At 41.7% G+C, this 23,170-nt stretch overlaps 1 protein-coding gene across 3 annotated transcripts; it reads right to left on the reverse strand.

Moving 5' to 3' along the window:
• Positions 1-9,582: 9,582 nt before the first annotated feature.
• On the reverse strand, positions 9,583-23,170 carry prpf3 (PRP3 pre-mRNA processing factor 3 homolog (yeast)). Of its 3 annotated transcripts, none has more exons than XM_079743905.1 (17): positions 21,808-23,170; positions 21,154-21,310; positions 20,710-20,840; positions 20,383-20,544; positions 20,182-20,268; positions 19,789-20,075; positions 19,558-19,676; positions 17,626-17,813; positions 17,300-17,466; positions 16,746-16,828; positions 12,849-12,992; positions 12,659-12,758; positions 11,669-11,782; positions 11,053-11,171; positions 10,862-10,939; positions 10,728-10,783; positions 9,583-10,439 (listed from the first exon to the last, which is right to left on the reverse strand). In XM_079743905.1, exons 2-17 carry the CDS (start codon positions 21,296-21,298, stop codon positions 10,290-10,292), a joined length of 2,130 nt encoding a protein of 709 aa, XP_079600031.1. In that variant the 5' UTR covers positions 21,299-21,310; positions 21,808-23,170; the 3' UTR covers positions 9,583-10,289. The 3 variants fall into 3 exon arrangements, with proteins under 3 accessions (XP_079600031.1, XP_079600033.1, XP_079600032.1); XM_079743907.1 differs by having other exon boundaries at positions 21,711-23,170; XM_079743906.1 differs by having other exon boundaries at positions 21,154-23,170.

A 23,170-nucleotide genomic window follows, 5' to 3' on the forward strand; every position in this document is an offset into this window, starting at 1 on the left:
CTTTAAAGTATCATCTGTAGCATTACTTTTTCCACTACAGTACACAATTGTACTGTAGAACTCGTCGGTTCACAGTACACATGCTAGCATAACGTAGGCCACATAACAAACGCCAAATAAACGTCCTGAAATGCAGTAGGCCTATATAAGTAAACTTGGCTAGTACTTGGCTGACGACTTCTGATGGCTAAAAGAATATAGGAGCTAACGTTAGTTTGTTGACGTTAACGGTAACGTTAACCCTGGCATGAGCATAGACATTCATACAAGGACTAAATGTCACAGAATAAGCCATTTTTATTTAAAACATTGTCTTAGCTGCCATCGACGCGTGTGCATCATCTCGATGTCTCTTCTTCTTTCTCTTATCCGCCCCAGACTCTTGCTGCCTTTTCGAGGCCATGTCCAAACACAGGTGTCTGCCGAACTTGAGGATGATGTGGAACATACCACTGGGATGTGGGGGAGGGGGGCACCAAGGGGAGAGAGAGAGGGCCACACAGGAGACACATCTTTTTATCGAGCAAATGTTACTTTTGTATTGCTTATCTATTAACACGTTTTACACATGTTAATTTGAAATATATGGTGTTATTATGATTATTATTATGATGATTTGTTTTTTTTATATAACTTTTTTTTTTTTTTTGGTGCCCCCCCAGGCACTTGGTGCCCTACGCGCAGTGCGTGTTCTGCGTGTGCGGAGTGCCGGCACTGGGTCTGGTGGTCTCCATATATAATAAATAAATATATATAAATATGTATGTATGTAAATAGGTATATACATATCTATTTATTTATATATATTTATTTAATTATTATATACGGAGACCACCAGAGCTCCTAGGAGCAACAAAATAAATAAATATATAGGCCTATGTATATATATACATATATAATAAATCAAATAAATAAATATATAGGCCTATGTATAAATATGTATGTGCATATATATTTGTATATATAATCTATATAAATCTACATAATCTACAATCTATATAAATACACATAGATATTTATAGATATTTATTTATTTTGTTATATATAGTGTGGCAACCCGGTCCCGACACAGCGGCCATGGAAGCCTAGGGGACAGGTGGTGCAGGGGGTCTACCATCCTTCTCCCCCAGAGGGCGCCGGGGACCGCATCGTTGCGGCCCCACTCAAGGAAAAGGGGACACACCTGCGAGGCAGAGGGACCAGACGCAGGTGAGACAGATAAAGGGCAGTAGAGACGGGCTAATGGGGGAACGTGTGGGTCCAGTATAGGATCGCGGACCGGATCGAGATTCGCTTCCCGGACGGACCACTGCACGAGAGACCAGGACCCGAGGAGGCCGACGGGCCACACAGACGGATCGCCGCCTCCCACGATCGGGACAAGATCAAGGGAGAGTGATCGAGAGAGGACCGGAACGTCCACAGAGGCTCAGGGAGCCCAGACTTTGATTTCTAGTTCTGCCGGGACGGGAGATTCCCCCTTTGTATAATTTAACTTGAATAAATGCGCCGTTGCCGTTACCGTCAATATGAATTTCATTCATATATATATATAGGCTATGGTAATTTCACAGATCCCTGTGAGACCAGGTTGACTCGGTTGTTGAGACGGGTATCTGTGTGTGTGTGTGCTACGGAATATGAGTGTCATTAACTTGCATTGGAGCAAATTCCGTTAGCATATCACAGACAATTTAAGTGATTCCATGACGCCACCACTGATTTTGAGTTAAGCGCCCGTGGTCGACTCGTTCATTGAAACGGGATCTGTGTGTGTGCCACGGAATATGAGTGTCATCAACTTGCATTGGAGCAAAATCCGTGGCCATATCACGGAAATCGGCGTGTTTCCGTGAGGATTCCACAGATTTTGAGTTAAGCGTCTGTGGTCATTTCACGGATTCCTGTGAGACCAGGTTGGTCAGAGCCATACACCATTCCTTGGCGCAATCACATAGGTAACTAACTCAAATGATGCATGGACTTTAAAATTGCCAATTCAAGGGATACTGGTGAATTTCAAAATCGATACTAGGGTAGATACAAAAATTATTTTAGCTTAATGGAAAACAAGCCAAAGCTCAAGAAAGCTGACACTCCACTTGATAGCCCAGGGGGCAGACTGAACTGTCTAGGCTATTTCATAGCCAACACAATGCGAAAGAAGAAGCAGTTCAGGTTCAAGGTGCATGTGATAAGAGGGGATGGCAGTCACCTTCTAGGGAGAAATGTTGCGGTGGCGATGGGCCTAGTCAAACACATTGCTGAATTGAAAGAGCAAAATACCCCTTATCTGTCTTCTGATGTAGGACTTCTGAAGGTAAAGCCAGTAAAGATAACATTGAAAGAAGATGCAGTGCCTTACAGTGTTTCAACAGCAAGACGTGTGTCTGTGCCTATGCTCTCTAAAGTTAAGGAAGAACTAGATCACATGGTAGCCAGTGGTGTCATCACTGAAATTAAAGAACCAACAGAGTGATGCGCACCTATAGTAGCCGTGACAAAGAAAAACAAAGAACAGATCCGGATATGCGTGGATTTAAAGAACTTGAACAGAGCAGTGAAGAGGGAGAAATATATACTGCCCACAATTGAGCACATTTTGCCTAAGCTGGCTCATGCTAAAGTCTTCTCGCTGCTGGACGCTGCTAGTGGTTTCTGGCAGATACCACTGGATCCCAAGAGTGCCAAGTTAACTACATTTATCACCCCATTTGGAAGGTTTTTCTTTAATAGACTTCCTTTCGGAGTTACCAGCGCACCCGAGATCTATCAGTGAGAAATTACTGAGCTTTTAAAGGACCTAGAGGGTATGGCTACATACATAGACAACATCCTAATCTATGCAGAGACCACCGAGCTTCATGAGGAGAGGCTCCAGAACACCCTCGACACGTTGAAAAGAGCCAGATTAAAGCTGAACGACGACAAGTGCCTGCTACGTAAGCGACGGTGCGTTGAAGATGGAATCCGACCGGACGAAACCAAAGTCCAAGCCAACAACCAGCTGCAACCACCTAACAACGTGCCCAAGCTCAGGAGAATCCTGGCCATGATTCACTACCTTGGCAGGTACCTCCGAAACCTGTCAGAAGTCACCAAGCCACTGACAGACTTTTTAAAGAAGGAGGTAATGTGGGGTTGGGGTGCTGCAAAACAGGAGTCATTTGAGAGGGTGAAACAGTTAGTAACTGAGGCTCCTGTTTTAGCATTCTTTGATTTAAGTTAAAGTTAAAGTAAATTAAATTAAATTAAAGTTCTCTAGGAACTTGTATGGCCTGTACACATTTACTTTGCAGAGTGACCCCAAACCACTCATTCCACTCATTAACAATAAAGATCTAGACTCAGTGGCAATGAGATGCTGCTGCGCATGAATTGTGATACCCCAGAACATGAGAACTGAAATACTGGAACACATACCCGACGGCCACCAAGGGATTGTTAAGTGCCAAGGGCGAGCGAAGTGTAGTGTGTGGTGGCCTGGCATAAGCAAACATGTACAAGAGACTGTCAGTACTTGCAGCATATGCCAAGAGATCAAGGCTACTCAGAGGAGGGAACCTCTGATCTGTACACCACTCCCAGGCCGCCCATGGGAGAAAGTGGCAGCAGACATTTGCAAGTGGAAAAAGGATAACTTTCTAGTAGTGGTTGATTATTTTTCAAGGTATATTGAAATTGCCCACCTAACTAACATGTCAGCCACTACAACCATAGCCAGCCTGAAGAACATCTTTGCCAGGTGGAGCTGTCCAAAGGAACTCATAACTGATAATGGGCCCCAATTCTCAGGGACTGTTTTTGCCCAGTTTGCCAAAATGTTTGATTTCAGGCACAAAACTACAAGCCCTCACTATGCACAGGCTAATGGGGAGGCTTTGCAGACAAAGAGCTGTACAGACAGCCAAACAGATCCTCAGGCAAGCTGACCCTGCTTTAGCTTTGTTATCCTACAGAGCAACGCCACTGCAGGCAAAAGGAGCTAGCGCTGCACAGCTGATGCTGGGCAGACAGATCCGTTCCATGGATCAACATCCATTGCCTACCTTGGAGGAGAACCAGCAACCTGCATGGCCAGACCTACAGAAAGTGTGGCAGACTGACAGCCACGCCAACCTGCACTACAGTCAAACCTACAATGCCAGGTACAAGGCCAGACCATTACCTGAACTTCAGCCCGGAACCCGTGTTTCAGTAAAGCTGGACAATGAGAGGGGATGGACTAAATTTGCTACAGTGGTGAAGAAGTGCCACACTCCACGGTTGTACATTGTACAGACCGAGCAGGGAGAGCTGCGGAGAAACAGACACCACCTGAAATCCATCTGTTGGGGCCCACAGGCTCCTCAACAAGAACAGGTTCCATTGGGTCATAACACAAACACAAACAAGGACAGCGACACATTGGTGACTAACCCAAGACCTGACATACTTACCCAAGGCGATCAAGGTCCAGTCACACCCAGTCCCACGGTGCTTGTGTTTCCAGAGATTCTGAGAAGCAGTGAATATGTTTGGATTAACTTTCAAAATCGGTGTTCATGTTGAATTTACCTGTTGAAGTACTAGAGTACTAGAGGGTGAAAGAAAAAAAAAAAAGATAAAGAATAATAATGTTCTTTTGAAATGAATGCAGAATGCGTTATGGAATAAGTAATGTTAAAATGTAATGTTACAGTGGTGTAGGAATAAATAATGTTTAAAATGTAATGTTACAGTGGTGTAATAATATTGACCAACTTGACCTTCAACTGTTCAAGAATCATTAATGTTCTGCATGTCTTAACAGACTCAAAGAAAGGGAAATGTGTTGTAATGGCACTAGTTTATGTGCAGTGCGGAACGCGCATGGATACATTGAAGTTTAATGTATGAGGGGTTAGTTTAGAAAGTGACAGCGAGCAGAAGGTGCTCTCGCTTGATGCTCTCACATGTTAAGCAATAACGAGTTAATAAACCAGTCTTTGGAATTCTCATCTGATTCACGCTCTGTAATTCTACACAGTCAACACTACAACAGATCTAAAAAAGGCTCTGCTTACCTTATTCCCGGCTGTTGACTGGGAACACAAGGTTCGCCAGGTTGAGTCGTCCGGATCGCGGTCCTCCTGGCTTGCTCGCCAATTAATGAAAAACTATTTAGATCCTTTGTGGTATGGTCGTCTCGGACTAGGTATGACTCGGAGAACGGTAAACATTCAACACATGGTTTATTCTAACAGAGACACAAGGTAAAAAAGCTTGCGTTCTGGAGGTGGTTCATGAAGCATCTCTCGAACACAGGTAAACAAGTAAGGGATAATTACCGAGAGGCAGGGCAATAAACAGTTTGATATGCCCGGCTCGTGGACGGCTTACCACGGTAACCTTCCATGAGCCGGTCATATCAAACTGTTTATTGCACTGCTTTGAGGTCATTATCCCGTTTATTCTACTTCTTGCTTGCCAACATAAAAAAACAATTCAAATACTTTAATGATTATGCTTTTTCTTATTCGAATTGGATGCTTGTTAAATGTATACTCTGTTTGAGTTCATCTCCCTCAAAAAGTAGTCTCCTTTAATTACGATCGATCAAACATGTTTTTGAGACATCGAAAGGCATTATCCCGCTTATACCATCGTCACTCGCCAAAGAAAAGAAATAAGACCATTAATTCATATTTTCATGCGTTTTCCAATCTAAATATATTGTTTTTCACAAGCCATAATTTAGTTTCCCTGGTAACGCCTGAGGTTTTGTGTAATACCTGGAACAATAATTACCCTCCCGTAAGGTTCTTATGCAATGGAAACGTTGTTCACTCCTCCAGTAAATAGGATGGACCTTAGATACGACTTGGCAACAGGAGGTATACTAGTCCGCTCAGCTATGAGCCAGAGAGCTAACATTATGGATTGTACATATTTATAATTTGAAATTCGTCCCAGCCTTTATACCACAGATACTCTATGGTCTATAGCATATAACCGCGTTGTTCATTTTTCACAATTTACCAGCTCTCGTTTTGAAGACTAATCACCGTGCCATTCGTTTCAATGGGAATCGCGACGGTCTATACTTTCAACATAAAGTGTACATATTTATAATTTGAAATTTGGCCATGTTCTCTGTCGGGCACTGCTTGAACTTCAAAGCTGCGGTCTTTAGCCGTTCCCTGGAGGAAAATTAGAATTGATCCACACTTGTCATTATACTCTCATAGCATTTGCGATCTGTCTTATAACATCATAACAATATGATTAGCTAGTGAGTGGGCGGAATGGTAAATAAGCCACGCCTACATGTTCGAATTTACCCAGGTAAACCTTTGGTCGGTCTTGGCCTAAAGTGTAATTCCGGAGAAAATTGAACCCAGGGTCTTTGTTTTGGCATGAAAACCCATCAAATAAGCCCTCCAGATACCTTTTTCATTGAAAATCGAAATAGAGTTTGCCCGGCGCAATGTTTGGCGTCCATGTTATTGGGTTTTGGAATAGAGTTTAGCTTCCAAATCAGCATTTTTGAACCACTAATATTGCTAAAAATGGCACCAAACCTCTGCAGTAGCATGAATAGGGTCCCTACACATAAAACGAAGCACCAACAATTTAGTTTGCAAACCCGGAATTTATTTAAAAAGACAGTTTAACAAACATTACCGGTACGTCCGTGTTTACAGGAAGTCCACGCAAGTTGGTTACCGAATGCGATGGAGTTCAGTTCAAGGAGGAAAGTTTAGGAATTATAATTTATAATTTATATAATTTATATTTATAAATAATATCTATAGCAAGTGTTACCACGTAAATCTAAAGACTTGCATGTGTAAGTTACAGTTACAAAATATTTGTTTGCTACAATCAAGCATGGCACGTTGTTGCCAGAAGACGAACTGCACACGCGATTGATGTATAGAGTGAAGGACAGCTCAAGCACCGGAGAAGACGACCCCTCTACAGCTTAAAGTCAAGACAGAGAGATGTTTCGTGTTTGTGTTTAGCCCGGCTGCGGGAAAAAATGGAAAGTTGCAAAAATATATATATAAAGATAAAAAGAGTTATAAAAAGTAATCCGAACGTTTAACAATTGTGGTCATATATTTCTGTGAAGTCCAATGCATTGGCTAAAGCCAGGAGTTCTTATTGCCATTCTAGGGCAGCATTGCCCCCCAATACTACTAAAGCATTTGGTTAACCAAATGGTAACATATCGATTGAAGCTCCTCAAGTTGTCAAAGAAAGGGGAGTCGTACACAAATGTATGACAACAATTGTTAAACGTTTGGATGACTCTTTATTCTACACGGTTAACACAGAAAACGATTGACGTGGTCCGAAAATTCCCACCACAACTCCTTATACACAATAAATCCAGGTTAGCCCACCTGGACAACTCACAAGATCATCTTTCATTTTCTCAAATGAAGTTAGGGCTTCTAGGACTTGTGAACAATCATATATAATACAACAAATAAGCAAACAACTTTACCTCAAGTCTATCCGTAGCCACTTGCCTCCTGCACTCGTGGAATAGCGTTCTTGTTCAATGTCACTTTCTTTGGGTTCTTTGGGTCAGCAGCTCTTTTAGGAATGATGAAGTCGTCCCGAAACGTGCACTGCAGACACGGTAATCCTTCTGCATCAGCATCCCGATTGACGTCTCAATGTCCATATTCAAAACAATAAGCCGCAGGTCTACCAGAGATCAGTCATCTTACCGCGATGGCAGTCTATCGAAAGTCTCTGGGGTGTAACTTTCCATTTTTTTCCCGCAGCCGGGCAAAACACAAACACGAAACATCTCTCTGTCTTGACTTCAAACTGTAGATGCGCTTCTTCTCTGGTGCTTGAGCTGTCCTTCACTCTATGCGTCAATCACGTGTGCAGTGTGTCTTCTGTCAACAATGTGCCATGCTTGATTGTAGCGAACAAATATTTTGTAACTGTAACTTACATATGCAAGTCCTTTAATTTACGTGTCAACACTTGCTATATATTATTTATAAATATCAATTATATAAATTATAAATTCCAAAACTTTCCTCCTTGAACTGAACTCCGGCGCATTCGGTAATCAACTTGTGTGGACTTCCTGTAAACACGGACATACCGGTAATGCTTGCTAAACTTTTTAAATAAACTCCGGGTTTGCAAACTGAGTTGTTGGTGCTTCGTTTTATGTGTAGGGACCCTATTCATGATACTGCAGAGGTTTGGTGCTATTTTTAGCAATATTAGTGGTTCAAAAATGCCGATTTGGAAGCGAAACTCTATGCCCCAAGCCAATAACATGGACGCCAAACATTGCGCCGGGCAAATTCTAATCCTCTATTTTCAATTAAAAAAGGTATCTGGAGGGCTTATTTGATAAAGCGTTGCGAGATACCACACAAACGCTGTTTAGAGTACTATCGCACATAGATTTGTGTGACCGCTAGCTTGACCGCGGATGAACGAATGACTGCTGACTTGGTCGCCGTGAGGCCCAGGCCCACGTTCATTCCCAACCCGGGTTCAATTGTGCACAAATAGTAGGGGTGGAAGATATGCCATTACATTTTGAGCATAAAACACTGCATTTTTTACATTCTGGTGAATTTTTATGCACTCATTTGTGCCTTTTCTGCATCAATTTATGGTGGAAAACATAAATGCCAATTGGTCCGTACCCATCTTGTAGCCAATTTCAAAACCAATCATTGTGTTCATACACTCACACAGAAACTGAGATCTTCTTCATTTTAGAATATATAGAATAAATATAATATTAAATATAGTTGCAAGCAACCATGACGGTGTCCTCCCGCATGACAAGTAAGGTGGCCTAATGAATACATATGAATACAATAGCTGTGTCCTTGTACTACGTGGGAAATATGATTTTGGGTTCTTGTCTTGTTAGTGGTTTATTTTTTGTTGTTTTTTTGTTTTTATGTTGTTGTGGTTAACGGTCATGTGTATGTGTCTATTCACTGAGAACAATTTTCCCAAGGGGACAATAAATTAATTAAATAAATCTATCCATGGTCAACAGGCCGACAGAATACCACTACACTACATGGACATTTAGATTGTATAGGGCAGATTAGACTAGTGTCAGACAAAAATGTATAATACCAACGAAAACAATAAGGTTCCTACGTTTTTCGTAGGACCCCTTATAAGTGCTATTAGTTGGCATCAATGGGCACATGCTCTCGCAGAATGACAACACAGAAAACAGTGGAATATTTCAATACCTTCTCACCTACGGGCTGTTCAGAGGCTTCTGCCATACATGGTTGACTATTACTCGTCCTAAAGTGTTCACTCACTATTACCTTCACAGCTTTTGTGTGTTTGAATTTCAAGTCCAGGTAACAAAGGTGACATATTCGTGATGTGAATCAAACTAAGTAGGTAAGTCGATATGGTATTTAGAATTCATGTTGAAAACATTAAATATTTATTGATCACTCTTATCGATACAAATATATTCATCTCATTATCAGGAAGCAAATATCAAGTAACATTTCAACCTTCATTTGATTACAAATATTGTACAATTTTGCAGGATTTGTGTGTCAGACGAAAGGCAAAGATAGAAAGTGGTTTGATTGATATGGTTTATTGGACATGTAAATATACAAGGGAATACTTCAGTGGAACACAATTTAATTTCTTTGAATTGTTACCAACAATATTGAGGATAACATCAACTCCAGTAAATCTATACAAATCTATTTCCATGGCATTTTCAAATAGCAGGCAAAGCGAAATCTCAGTTCAATGCCAAATGTTATCGTTTACTGTGCCTGTATAAAACTGAATTTGTTACTAAAACACATTGATGTTTTGGATCTCAACACTCGTTTTAAGAAAAATGGTGGCTTCTGTTGTGTGAAATGGTATCACCCCAGTATGGAGTCATCTCATATCTGACAGATTGAACTTGTCAGATATAGCATTGAGCAATTCACTTTCATACTGCTCAATCTAATAAAGAAAACAAAAACTGACCCAAAGCAACTGCGGTACTGGAACTAACCTACCCACCAGAGAAAGCAACTGATGTGTTGGAAGATGCACAAGTACCAGCACACAAACACATGCACCTTCCCATAAAACTGAATATGGCTGCAGTTTATGATTAGGTCATTCTCCAGGAGAATCCATTTGGTCTATCCAAAGTCCCAATTGAAGGAATCAGTCTGCACTCCGGGGTCAGGCTGTGGTGGGGGCTGGGAGAGGAGGGTGAGGGCATATAGTAGGGTGTAGTCTCAACATTGCCAACTCTTTTAACGTCTTCCAAAGCACTTCGTTGTTCAGTCGTCGGTGCCCTCCAGCACACTCTGGCTCAGGGCCAGGTCCCAGTAGTGTTCTGTGCTGTGCTTTTTGAAGTGTTCTCTGGCCATGTTCTCTGTCGGGCACTGCTTGAACTTCATGTCTCCAAAGCTGCGCTCTTTAGCCGTTCCCTGGAGGAAAAGGAGAATTGATCCGCACTTGTCATTATACTCTCATAGCATTTGCGATCTGTCTTATAAAATCATAACAATATGATTAGCTACTGAGTGACATAATGGTCTTTGACAAGATGAAGGTTAAAATACATTATAGTCTGTACAAGCCAGCCTATTAAGAGCAAAAGTGCATTGTGGAAAATGCCTCCTTTTTTGGTATGAAGCTAATGGCAATGTCATTATAAGGGGTCTTTGAAGGCCATCGAGAGATGCACAGCAGTGAAGAATGATGTTGATACTAACCTCCCATATTAAATAGCACTTGTTGTTCCTCTTGGTTTCATCGTCAAAGTCGGGGTCTGATGAGGACAACAGCATAGTCAAGCTTGGTAAAAGGCTTTATCATCGACAATGGATTTGGAGGAATTCAAAAATACCTTCTCTTTTGGTGTTGCGCTCCTGCCATTTAATTCTGTTCATCATCAGCCTCTTGAACTTCTTCTGGGATTTTGGGCCTTTTATGAAAATCAAGATACAATGACAGAGCATATGAAGAATCCCTGTGGACCAGCTGTATTATAACCTCTATGAGTACAAGCAGGCATGTTATCCATCCTAGACCGCTCACCTCCCTCCACCACCACCGTGTTGACGTCTCTGTGCAGCACCACGGTGCCCGTCAGGTACAGCTGGTTGGCATTGGCCTCCACTTTGAACTTCTTGGAGGGATTGTGCAGGTTACGGATTCTATTGGGCCAAACGCATCGTTACAAGCTTTGGATAATAGTTAGGTTTTCTGACCAAACATTCAGAGGCCGCACAGACAAATGAGCATAATTTAGATTTTGTATTTTTCTCTTATTCTAATAAAGCAAACAGCAAAATTACAATTTCATTTAAGATTGCTGCAGGGATATCAGCGGCTTTCCACTCCTCACTTAGGCTGTGTTCAAATCAGTAAAAAAAAAAAAATGATATAACAAAAACTCCTACACTTAACCCGATGACTTATTGAAATGTTGCTCTGCATTGAATTATCACACTTCCATAAAGCAGCCCTCTTCGTTACCAAGAGTTAAAACCATCCGCCTCAGTCTGATTCTGTGAGCATGCCCAGTGGCGTCTTAACAGCATCTAATCTTGTGGATTAATACATTTGTAGGTATTATTGAATGGCCAAACCGTATGGCTATGCACCTGGACCAGAGCTTACATGGACCGCTCGCCGCTGATGATCAACACACCTGTAAACTGCGATATGAACCCCATGCGTGAGGTCTTCCTTTATCTTCTTGATCTTCTTCTCTTTCCTCTGTTCCGCTGTCAGTTTGCGAGCAGCATTGGCGTCTTCGTGAGCCCTGAAGGGTTTAAAAAGGCCTTTAGCTCTCAAAGCACACATAGCGTGAACTTCGCTTCATATTTGTAGCGCAACCCAAAAAAGTAATAAAGTCATCGTCTTAAGTCTGTAAAACTATAGGTTGGGCCGGTCACGATAATTATGTCATCGAATCATCGTGGGCTATATGGAGAGCACCTCGATCCTTTTTGCTGACCTTGATACTTGTTTGTTTACATAAAATACCTTTTACATTGGACTAGTTTGTTAACATAAATTACCTTTTATATTGAACACGATTGATGGTTACACTTTTTTTCCAATGTTTCCATTTTGTAAAAAAGCTACACATATTAATCTTCTATGGTGGATTTCGGACAGCTTCAACTTCTGATTAGATCATTTTATCCCTTTTGTCACAGTCCCCATGGTCTGTGTCCATGTAGAATATGGCGAAGCTAACAGCCTCACAGTTTCGCAACACAGTTCTCTTATTGCATCCATTGCAGTAAATTGCATTCATAAACATAATTATGGCGTTTGTTTGGATTTTAATAGCAGTTGGCTCTAAAAGCCATGTTTCCTCCCACTGACTATAGGTTGCTTTTGATAACATGGCATTGTGCAGTTTGTATGCAGTTTGGTCATGGATCAAACTTTGGGAAATTGATCGCCTACGTCAAGTTATTGAACAGGTAAACAACCGTAACAAGTCTCTAAAACATGGATTTATTAAGGAATGCACACTCCCTCATAATATTTTAGAATAATTGAATTCAAGCAAGTACCATGATCCTCTAAAAAAATGTAAAAAAATGACTGATCATCTTTGATATGAATGGGATAATACACAAATGCAAATAATGGTGGCCTAAAAGGGACATATAGGGGAACTCACTTCTGCCTCTTGGCCATCTGTGCTCGTACGTGGGCCTCCACCTTGGTGGGGTCCTGCACCGCCTCCGTTCCCAGCACCCTCATCAGGTTGGAGATTCTCACTGAGGAGGGAGGAGACTGAAGCTGTTCGACTCTGAGTTACTCCATCACATGTGGCGTGGCGTCAGTCGTGCGTGTGTCAGTGTTCTTACCTTTGGGCTCTGGGGGAGGCATTAGTCCCAGACGAACCCGCTCTTGCAGTTCCTTCTGGGCCTCCCTACGGGTCTGTCTTCTAAGCTTCTTCTGCTCTTTCTTCGTCAGGTAAACGCCCAGCGTTACTGTCTTATCCGTGTCCACTGGGGAGAATAGGCACATGTTGGGAACATTCTAGAAGATAGTTACATTAACTGTACATGCTAGATTTTCCAAGTAGATCTGAAGAAAATGGCTACAATTGAGGCCATTAAAAGGAGAACGTTTGGATTTGAACAGGGGCAGAAACATGCACTTTTAGGATTACGGTTGCATATTCACTCAATACTGGACGAATTTAATCTGAAAGAAGGGTCCAGGTTGAAATATCCCAGAGTCAATCTTTACGAGCGGTCTCTCAATCAAAACAATAACAAAAGACCTAGTTTGATGATGTCCTTAAGTAGCGTGGGAACAGGGGAGTTCTTGTCTTCACCACCATTGCCAGTGTACATTGACCTGGTGTGACTCAGAAATCTTGTTCAAGGACGAGTGAATCTGTAAAGGTTGTATTAAGGTTACGTTGAATTATTTCATGTCATTTAATTATAGTGAAATTGCTGCAACTGGCCGAAATTGCTGTTTTTGGTACTTTGATTTTTTTTTGGCAGGCACCAAAAGGATTTCATGGTGTGCCACAGAGAGTTAATTGAGGAGTGTCAAACACAATCAACTGCATCAATTGACTTTGGTTGCACTGAGGCTATTTGGCCAGCTGATGGCAGTAGGTTACCTGCTAGTAGCCAACCAAGCACAGATTAAAGTCAGTCCCATGAAAAATAACCAGTTATGTTGTTTCCTAGTGGTGCAACGGTTCACAGGTTACCCGTGATCCGTACGGATCAACCCTCACGGTTCGGGACGCACCGTGATAAGCGCATGTTTAAAGGACAATTCCGGTATTTAGCACATTGAAACCCCTTTCTGGTTAGTCTAGGATGAAATATAGTGGTTGACATACCGAAGTGTTGACTATTGGTCCTGTCTCAGGTATTTGGCTCATTTCGATTCGCCCCTGCCCGCTTCAGAATGGCTCGCTTTGGGCATTCACAAACCAGTCCTTAACCCTAAACATTCGTTTTCAGAAACGTGCAACTCACCAAATGGTTAGTGGCGTTCGTTGATGTTCCTAATCAAGTATCGTAGCGAAATACAGTTTCTGTCGTCTTTTATTTGGCGTTTCGTAAATCCCATTGAAACGGAAACCAGACCGGAACCGGAAGTGGAGATGGGCTGTTTAGGTTTGGTTGTAGTCTTTTCGCTCAGTTCTCCGTATCAACACTAGGGCTAGAACCGAGCGAAAAGACTACAACCAGCCCCCCTTTCTATTTCCGGTCAATGAGCAATGAGTCTTCCAACAGAAATCAATGGATTTACAAAATGCCAAATAAAACACGACAGAAACTGTATTTCGCTACCATACTTGATGAAAAAAAAAAGAAGATGAGGATGTCTGCATTGCTTTGGGAGAGTGTAGACTTTATACACTCCCAAGGCAATGCAGACATCCTGAATTTGAAGTTGTAAATCCAGGTCTGCTGTGCTTATTTTGGACAGTTTTTATTTTATTTTATTTACTATCCATGTTAAAAAGAAGGAATAATGCCCCAGATTGCACTTTATTTTGTTTAAATTATTTTTTATATTTTTTTATTTTATGTGGCTACAAGCATTTTTTAAAAATATTTACTATGCTTAAAAGGAAGCAGGTCTATACATAATTTTTCACTTTCCTTTATTTTTACACATTTGAAGATTTTATTTAAAGTCACATTTGTCTTGTTATCTTTTTTGTTGTTGATCCAAAATTTGATCCGACCCGTGACTCAAAAACCGTGACACGATCCGAACTGTGAGTTTTGTGATCCGTTGCACCCCTATTGTTTCCACACAGGACTGGATGGACCATATACATTCAACGGACAGTTGATCCCGTACTGCGGAAGTGGCAGAGAGGAAAAGGATCTAGAATTACTTCAGACAGAAAAACTGTATAGACTCACAAAATATAAAACCTCCAAACAACTTCAATTAAACGATTACATGCAATTAGGCTTGTCTTTTGTCATCCATGGTTTGTCCTTCAATCAGCAAATAAATGCCCACACTTCCATTCCTATTGTCTAATGAAAAAATAGGCAATACTGAAGGTACACAGTTTTGACAAAGTACAAAATGCTAAAGTACTCCATGTCACATATGGTCAAACTAAAAGTAATTATCAGGGTCGCCACGTATACAAGACCCGTTTGGTTTATGGAGAGAAAACCAGGGCGTTTGATTTTTAAACACCAAAGACACCCCAGAGGAGGCATCACAAATGCTTATTGGCTTGTATAAATAGGTTGATGATACAAATGGTTTGGGACATGGACAAGGCTGGAAGTTCCAATGTTTTCTTAAAGCGGTTTCATTTAATAAACAGGAAAATGCAGACTCAAATTAAGAAATAGACTTGTTGTCTGACTAAGCAGAACCATCATGCCAACTGCTGTGCGTAGTCGCCTCCTTAAGGCCCATTCTTAGCTAGGACCAACCCTGAAACTCATAATTTACAATTAGACAAGTCCACTTCCCAAACAGCTGTGGATAATGCTATATGCTGTGGAGCCACCCAGCGCTGTTATCCGTGTTCAAAACAATCTTCCTAAAAAATAACTGAGCATGTTGAAGAATGCTGTAACTTCATGACATTTCCGTAACACAGGAGTGTTTCACACAGATTGGATTATACTTGTGGTGGTAGCTGACAGAGGGTTGAAAGGGTTTCTTTTATTTTTGCAAAGCTGCAAAGTGGGAAAACTCCCAGCCTTCTAGCAACATTTCACCGAAGCACGTCCCCTTTTAAACTGTCCCACTCGTACCCCTGAGAGTCCACCGAGTTCAGCTAGGTTAACCGTACGACTGGACAAACAAAGTTGGCTGTGCCCATAATGAGATGTATTTTCTTTGTATTTGTGCCACAACGTTTTAATGTTGATTTTAAATATTCTTACAGACTTGATTACATTGCTGCTTTAATCCGGTCACCAATTTATGCATTGCACGGTCTTGCTGTGCGTGCAATACAATGTAAAGTTTTGTTTATTTTCGAGCTGGATTGCTCAAGAGGCTAATGTAGCTAAAAGTCATGTAGCGATGCTCACAGAGACAAACGGGAACGCTGTGCTACAAGCCAGGAAATTACAACACAAGAGCAGCTTGTGCGGGTGGTGTACGATGTACATATTTATGGTATTTCTGTTATCTCCAATACATATTTGTGAACTCGGGATTGTTTCTACAAATGAATTCGTCCAGCGGTCTTTCTTGAGGAGAACGTCCAACAACAATCCTTCCTCCCACGCATGATTATGAGTTTATTCAGAGGGAGCATTGAGGGGAGGGGCAAGTCATAGAAAGTACATTGTCAGCGTGTGTGACTATACAAATAAAAGATTTTACCCGTTTCATATAGAAAAAAATTGTCAGTGTATGTTGTCGACTGACGGATAAATAATTGTTTGTAAATAAGTTTCCACTCCAAGTAGGGTCTGTGCTGGAAACACTTGACGCATGCATGAGCCACTTGCAAAGTAGCACAACCTAGTAAGCCAGCACGATATTAAAATATATCAACACACTCTACTTGATTACTGTACTGAGCTCATTGACATGCGACCAAATGCAGTTGACGGTTACCTTGATTAAAACTATGGACTTCTGAGTTTAAACATTGTCTAGAACTAATTGGTTTAATATTAGTACACAATCAACAAAATATATAATAAATCTACTTGGAAAGTCTACCCAATACAATTGATGAGAAAGGGTTCTGAAACTCCAGGTAACATATGCGGATGTGTTTGGGGAAGTACCTGGAGCGCAGATCTGGGCCGGGTGCTCAACTAGGTTGGTTACTCCGAAAAACTCCATGACCTCAAACTTTGTTTCTGGGATACTGTAGAAGATTAGAGGGAAAATAAATCAATATGAATTAAATACAATAAGAAAAACGAACAACCCAAGGCAACAAAAGTGCAGTAAACGTGATCGCAGGTGACTGAACAATGTTTGTGTTACAGCCCCGAAAAAGGTGAATATGCACTAATTAATGGAGTACAAAGCATTTCATCTGTATAGTTGAGACAAGAAAATATAAATATTAGTATCCATTACTAATTACTTATATGGAATAAGAACATTTACTAAAAGGATTGACAGCGAAAACCACTTCATCTTAATTTCCTATCACTTTTAGTAAGTGTACTTGGAGAACATCTTGCCATATGGACTGAAAATTTGGAAAAGGAGTGGGAAATCTATGCACGAATAAGTAATATCTAACACCAATATGTCTAAAACCCTTACAACATTCCCCCATTGATTAACAGTCTCATCATGCACATTTTGTTTAGAGAACAGGTCTTACAGCTCTGCATTTGTGGGCACAATGTACGAGTCCCACCACTCAACGTGGGGCACCTCTCCATCCCCAAGCTCCTTTTTTGGGGTAATAAGAGCCAGCTTAGTGGACGCCTGTATGCCTGTCTTCTTTGCAGCCTGGGCAATCTCGGTCTGCAACTTCTCCAGCTGGGCCTGAAACCCAAAGGGGTAGGAGGGAAATTAGTCATTCAGAACTGCACACACACACACACACACACACACACACACACACACACACACACACACACACACACACACACACACACACACACACACACACACACACACACACACACACACACACACACCTACCTTAGTTCGTATTCTCTGAGCAATCTTCTCAAAGCGCCCCTGCTCGTGGAACTTAAATCCCTTGCGAGCGCGCTGGGCGGGCGTGATGTTGACTCGGTGGTCAAAGTAGGATGTGGACTCCAAGTCCTCACCGGGCTTCTCCTTCAGCTGCTGGCGAAACTGCTCCCTTTTCACGGCACGAATGTTGGCTGGAATAATAACAATCAGAAAAATACGTCATTGGTTGATTGTCAGAGGAATAGGTTCTAGAGCAGATTATTAATGCACATGGCAGTGTTTCCCCTAGGATGGAGTTGCAGCAGCGGAGGTGAAATGTTATTTTTTTTCGCGTGCAAATCTTTTTGTGTGTTCGCAAAGCGCACCCTGCCGGGAGGTTTCTATGTGTCTGCCGGCAACATACATACAGTACATTTGTGCACAGTAATAAGCAGGAGAAATAAGGAGAAATTGAACATATTACAAGTATAATCTTTAAAACCATTATTTAGATTTATTTAACAAAAAATATTTTATATCAACAACCACCCTATACAGTAAAATCACATAACCCAAATACTACAACAATCGAAAAGGTCTGTGCCTCAAACCAATGCATCTTCCCACTCCCTCCCCATCACAAAGGGTGTAGTAGGACCATAAATAGGCCATGCATCTATTGAACAAGTTTTGGGGCTCTAGAGTCAATAATGGCGACGCTACTGAAATTGTTGCTAAAAAAAAAAAGTATATTGACATTTTTGCTAAAAAGAAATTCCTTAAAAATAAGTAGAGATATATTTTTCAAAACTTAAGGTTGCAGTAAGACCATAAAGAGCCCATGCATATGGAAAACGTTTTAGGGATCCAGAGTCAATAATGGCAACGCTATTGAAATTGTTCCTAAATAAAAAAAATCCTCAAAAATAAGAAGAGATATATTTTTCAAAACTAAAGGTTGTAGTAGGACCATAAAGAGGCCATGCCTCTATGGAAAGCTTTTCTGGGCTCTAGAGTCAATAATGGCGACGCTATTGAAATTGTTGTCAAATAAAACATCCTCAAAAATAAGGAGAGATATATTTTTCAAAAATAAAGGTTGAAGTAGTACCATAAAGAGGCCATACTTCTATGGAACAATGCTTGGGGCTCTAGAGTCAATAATGGCGATGCTATTGAAATTGTTGCTCAAAAAAAAAATCCTCAAAAATAAGAAGAGATATATTTTTCAAAACAAAAGGTTGTAGTAGAACCATGAAGAGGCAATACCTCTATGGAACAAGTTTTGGGGCTCTAGAGTCAATAATGGCGACGCTACTGAAATTTTACCATTTTGGTCGTTTTCAGTTTTGCACTTTGCAGACGGCCCCTAAGCTCGCGCGTAGAAGCCAATGCAATTCACCGTTCGCTAAAGATGGCTCGTTTGGATGAAAACAATGTTGTAGCTGGTTCTCTGGGTTACTACACTCAATTGTATCGCCAAGATGTTTCCCTGATGATCTATTGAACCGCAAATTCTGAATTTGCGGAAGTTCCTCTCCGTTTATGCTTTGCTCACAGCCTGAATTGACCTGGATATGAAGCGTCCATAGCGCAAAATAAAATTTGTCTCTAAAGAGAAGACGGCGCTCTCCTCTCTGTTTATATTCTTTACTCAGGTGTGTAATGAAGCGTCCGTAATGCAAAATAATATAACATTCGTTTTTTAAAGAGATAAGGAGCTCGCCTCTCCGTTTATATGCTTTACTCAGTTTATATGCTTTGTTATTTTGCGTAGTGCAAAATAATATAACATTCGTAATTTAAAGAGATAAGCTGAAGCTCTCCTCTCGTTAAAAAAAAGAAATTCAGCAGTGGCGGTCATATTTCATCAGCGGCGTACCGCCGCTGCTAGGTGCATATAGGGGAAACACTGCATGGCATAAGAGTAAAGCACGTGATTATGGCTATACAGACCTTTGAGGGTGGGCATCCGGTGTGTGAGCTCCACCTCTTTGCCGGTTGCATCCACTGTTCTTCCCAGCTCATCCAGGATCAGTGGGGTTGGCTTATTCACCTCTCTGATCTCCACTTTTCTACAGTCACACAGAGAAATTTGCTTTCACAACCCTTTTTGTATACGTTTGTCCATCTGTTTGAAAACCTTGAATACTGCATTTGAAGTGGCTGCACCAATTGGGAACTTACGGAGGAGCTATGCCCATGGCGTGCAGGTTGGCCAGGGCAACAAGGTTGTGCGGCCCAGTGTTTCCAAGAGCCCCAAGTATACCAGGCTTCATGGCCAGCTGGGACGAGATTCGGGCCTGCAGCTCAGCTGCCTTGCGGGCCTTCTCTATTGCATCGTTCATAAAGGTGGCAGCCTGCGATGGGTGTATGGACAGCGATCCGACTGCTGGAGGGCAAGAGGAATTGGAGAGAAGCCTGGACACTGGGTTAGGCTCAAGATGTGTCTGTGGGGTGGGCAGCGGCAGTATCTAAAAAGGCAGAGGAAGATTAAAAGAGCATTTTAAACATGTTTTAATCTCAGAGTGGGAAGAGGATTTAGAGAATAGAACGATGAGGAGCCTCTTGTGGCATTACCGATGCTGTGGGGCCTGAGGAAGAGAAGCTTAGTTGTTTCTTCCTCTCCTCTATCTGTCTCGTGGCTGTTTCCATCATCTGCTTGATCTGATGGTCAAAGTGCAATAATTAAAATGTGGAAACTCAATTACATACCCTGTGATGCCTGAGCACTAGATCGGGCTACGGTGGTGATGAATCCTGAAAGCTGCCCTGTGTTACCTGCATCTTGGTCAGCATCCCAGGGCTCTCGGGTGGAGGCCCCGGTATGACTTCAGGCTCCTCCACCTCCTCAAAACGGGGGGTACGTTTCCTCTTGGGTGCTGTCGCATCTTGCGGCAATTCCTTTATTCCGCCCATGTCTGCATCATCCCCAAACACATCCTGGGGACAAGGCCACACCAAATGACAAGCATGTAGAGAGAGACTGTAGGTCTTGCCATCATTAGCCTTGAGAGTTCACAAGATGAAACTGATAATAGAAGTCAAAATCGGATAGCACCAGTCCTATAAATGTCAAAGGAATACAATCTTCGTTGTTTGCTTTACCTTGAGGTCTCTCTTGCGGTTCTTTTCTCCTGCTCCTTTGCTGCTACGGATGTGGCGGCTCTCTTCCAAGGATTCGAAAAGGCGCTCCACAAAACTTCCAGCAGAGTCGTCTAGAATAGGCCGGAGTTGATCTGATACAAAACAACAGTTGGGGAGCTAAGAACAACTCCTGGATGGGTTCAAGTATTTTATGAGGATCGCAAAGTTCCATTAACTGCAGACAACCATAGCAAATTATTAAGTCAATTAGGAGGCTTTGTTATATGTTAAGGCCATTTTTAGGGGAACATAGATAGTTAATCAAGGGACGGACGACTTTAGGCATCTTGCACAAGGATGCTTAGAGGTGGGTGGATTAGATGCAGAACCGAAACCGGAAATACCGAGCAAAAACAGACTTGGATATTGAATACGATCACGTTGATTCAGGACTTAAAAACAAACCTATGGTCTTCCTCTTGTCCATGCCTTTGCCAAGGCAGTGTAAGGCAGCAGTAATGACGGTGGGCTCCGAGAAGCCCAATACCTTCTTCACGGTCCGCTCCACCCACGGTCGCAGCTCCTCCATCTCTCGCTTTGGTAGAGACATCTTGCTATGGACCTGGCATTAATATACAAGAGCACTTAGGCGAAAAAATTACCAAGTAACAGTTATCCCACTAAGCATCCTGTTTTAACATATTCAATGGTATCACTTAATCGCACGTTGAGAGCAATGGACCGGACTCTCTCTGTGTGTGTGTGTGTGTGTGTGTGTGTGTGTGTGTGTGTACGAACGTAGTACGTTACAATTTCGTGCAAAAGCAATGCGTTTGATGGTTTGTCCTTTCACTAGAACAGCCGGGATTGAACCTTGGCTAGTTATCCAGTGCATGACGTTCACTCTGGGACGCGTGCAGGCTGTATTTCCGCCAAAACTCACGCAGAGCCTGCTAACTAATGTTAGCATGTCGCTCACATAAAGCTGCCAACATGAACCAAAACAGCGACAGTTATCTTACACAGCAAGCCGGTTGTCTCAGTCCTTCACCGCTCAACAAAGATCACAAGACACGGGGATGATATATGTATAATTAAAATGACATGAAGCTCTCTTACGGTCGACTTTCTTCTAAGTAAAGTTTCTCTTTTTGGAGCGCCGTTCACACGACGTTTTCATGAGACGACACGGAACCGGAAGTGCCCGTTGTTTGACCATAACACGTGTGAATGTGAGTGGCTCCCCCTCGGGGAGGACACAGTCATAACCCTGTTAGACAGGAATCGATGCTGGAGCCACATGATGGCTGTTCATCAAGAAGACACAGCTGTATATCATGTTGCCGTTTCTTTCCTTCTCCAATTTTAATTTTTCATGTTAACCCCTGCTAGTCAGTTGAAATTTAAATTGCATTAAACTGATACAAAAGTATAACAACAATATTGAGAGTTATAGGACTATGTAATACTGCTTAATGTCTGTAATGACAAAATACGATAATGTATATATTATAAAGGCAGTCCATTAAACCCAATCAGTGAGAACAACCTCCCATTAGACGTATATTCTCCTTGGAGTGTGTACTGATGCCTTGCAGACATGTTAGCCCAAAGTGGACAAGATGCATCCGCTTGATCAGATTACAGCAGGCGGCCATTGGGTTAGTGGAGGGGGTTTGTTTATGAAGACCACGCTGAAGTTTAGCTTGAATATGGGTAGATATTGACCCTTTACTGACGATGATGATAAAGCTGATGTTGATGAGGATTGATTAGTAAAATGCAGATAAGCGAACATGTAATCTGCCAATCATGACTTCAGTGCTCTTCCTGAAAGACAACACAATGCTCGATTTTGCATATAAACAAAACATATAAAATCATAAATGGAAAAGAAATCAATGAAAATGATCAGCCTGATTCCACTATATTCTGCTGTCTATATTCAGCTTTATTCAAAGTAACGCCATTCTAATCAAACTTCTGATTGAATAACATGATAAAAATAAAGCAATATCCTAATTATATATTGAGTCATGCTTTCTCTGATCATCAGCAATAAACACTAGGTCTAGAAGGACTGAGTCATCTTATCATTTCTTTCATCAAGGCCCAAAGCATTTATTCTTGTCCATAATTGCTTTGTTGTTTAGAAATCATCAATGTTATAACCTTGAAAATCACAGGCCATCATTTTGGCCAGTGCAGAAATCAAAGCATTAGAAAACAAACAGTTGCATTAAGCCATGTGTTGTTTTCGACTGTAGGCCGTCTGTTTCCCTAGCGTGATGTGGTACATCTTACTGCAGTTGTAGTAGTTTACATCACAGTTATTAACCCTCCTGAGGCTACTTAACTCTGTCTGGTCATCCCGCTTTCCTTCCTTTCCCTTCGGTCTCCATTCCTCCCTCCTTTCTTTCAGAAGCCACCTGCACACACATGCATTTAGACTTTTCTCTCACGCTGGATAGCAACTGGTGAA

Source organism: Pollachius pollachius (genome assembly GCF_949987615.1).
Source record: "Pollachius pollachius genome assembly, chromosome: 1".
NCBI classification, from domain to species: Eukaryota; Metazoa; Chordata; class Actinopteri; order Gadiformes; family Gadidae; genus Pollachius; species Pollachius pollachius.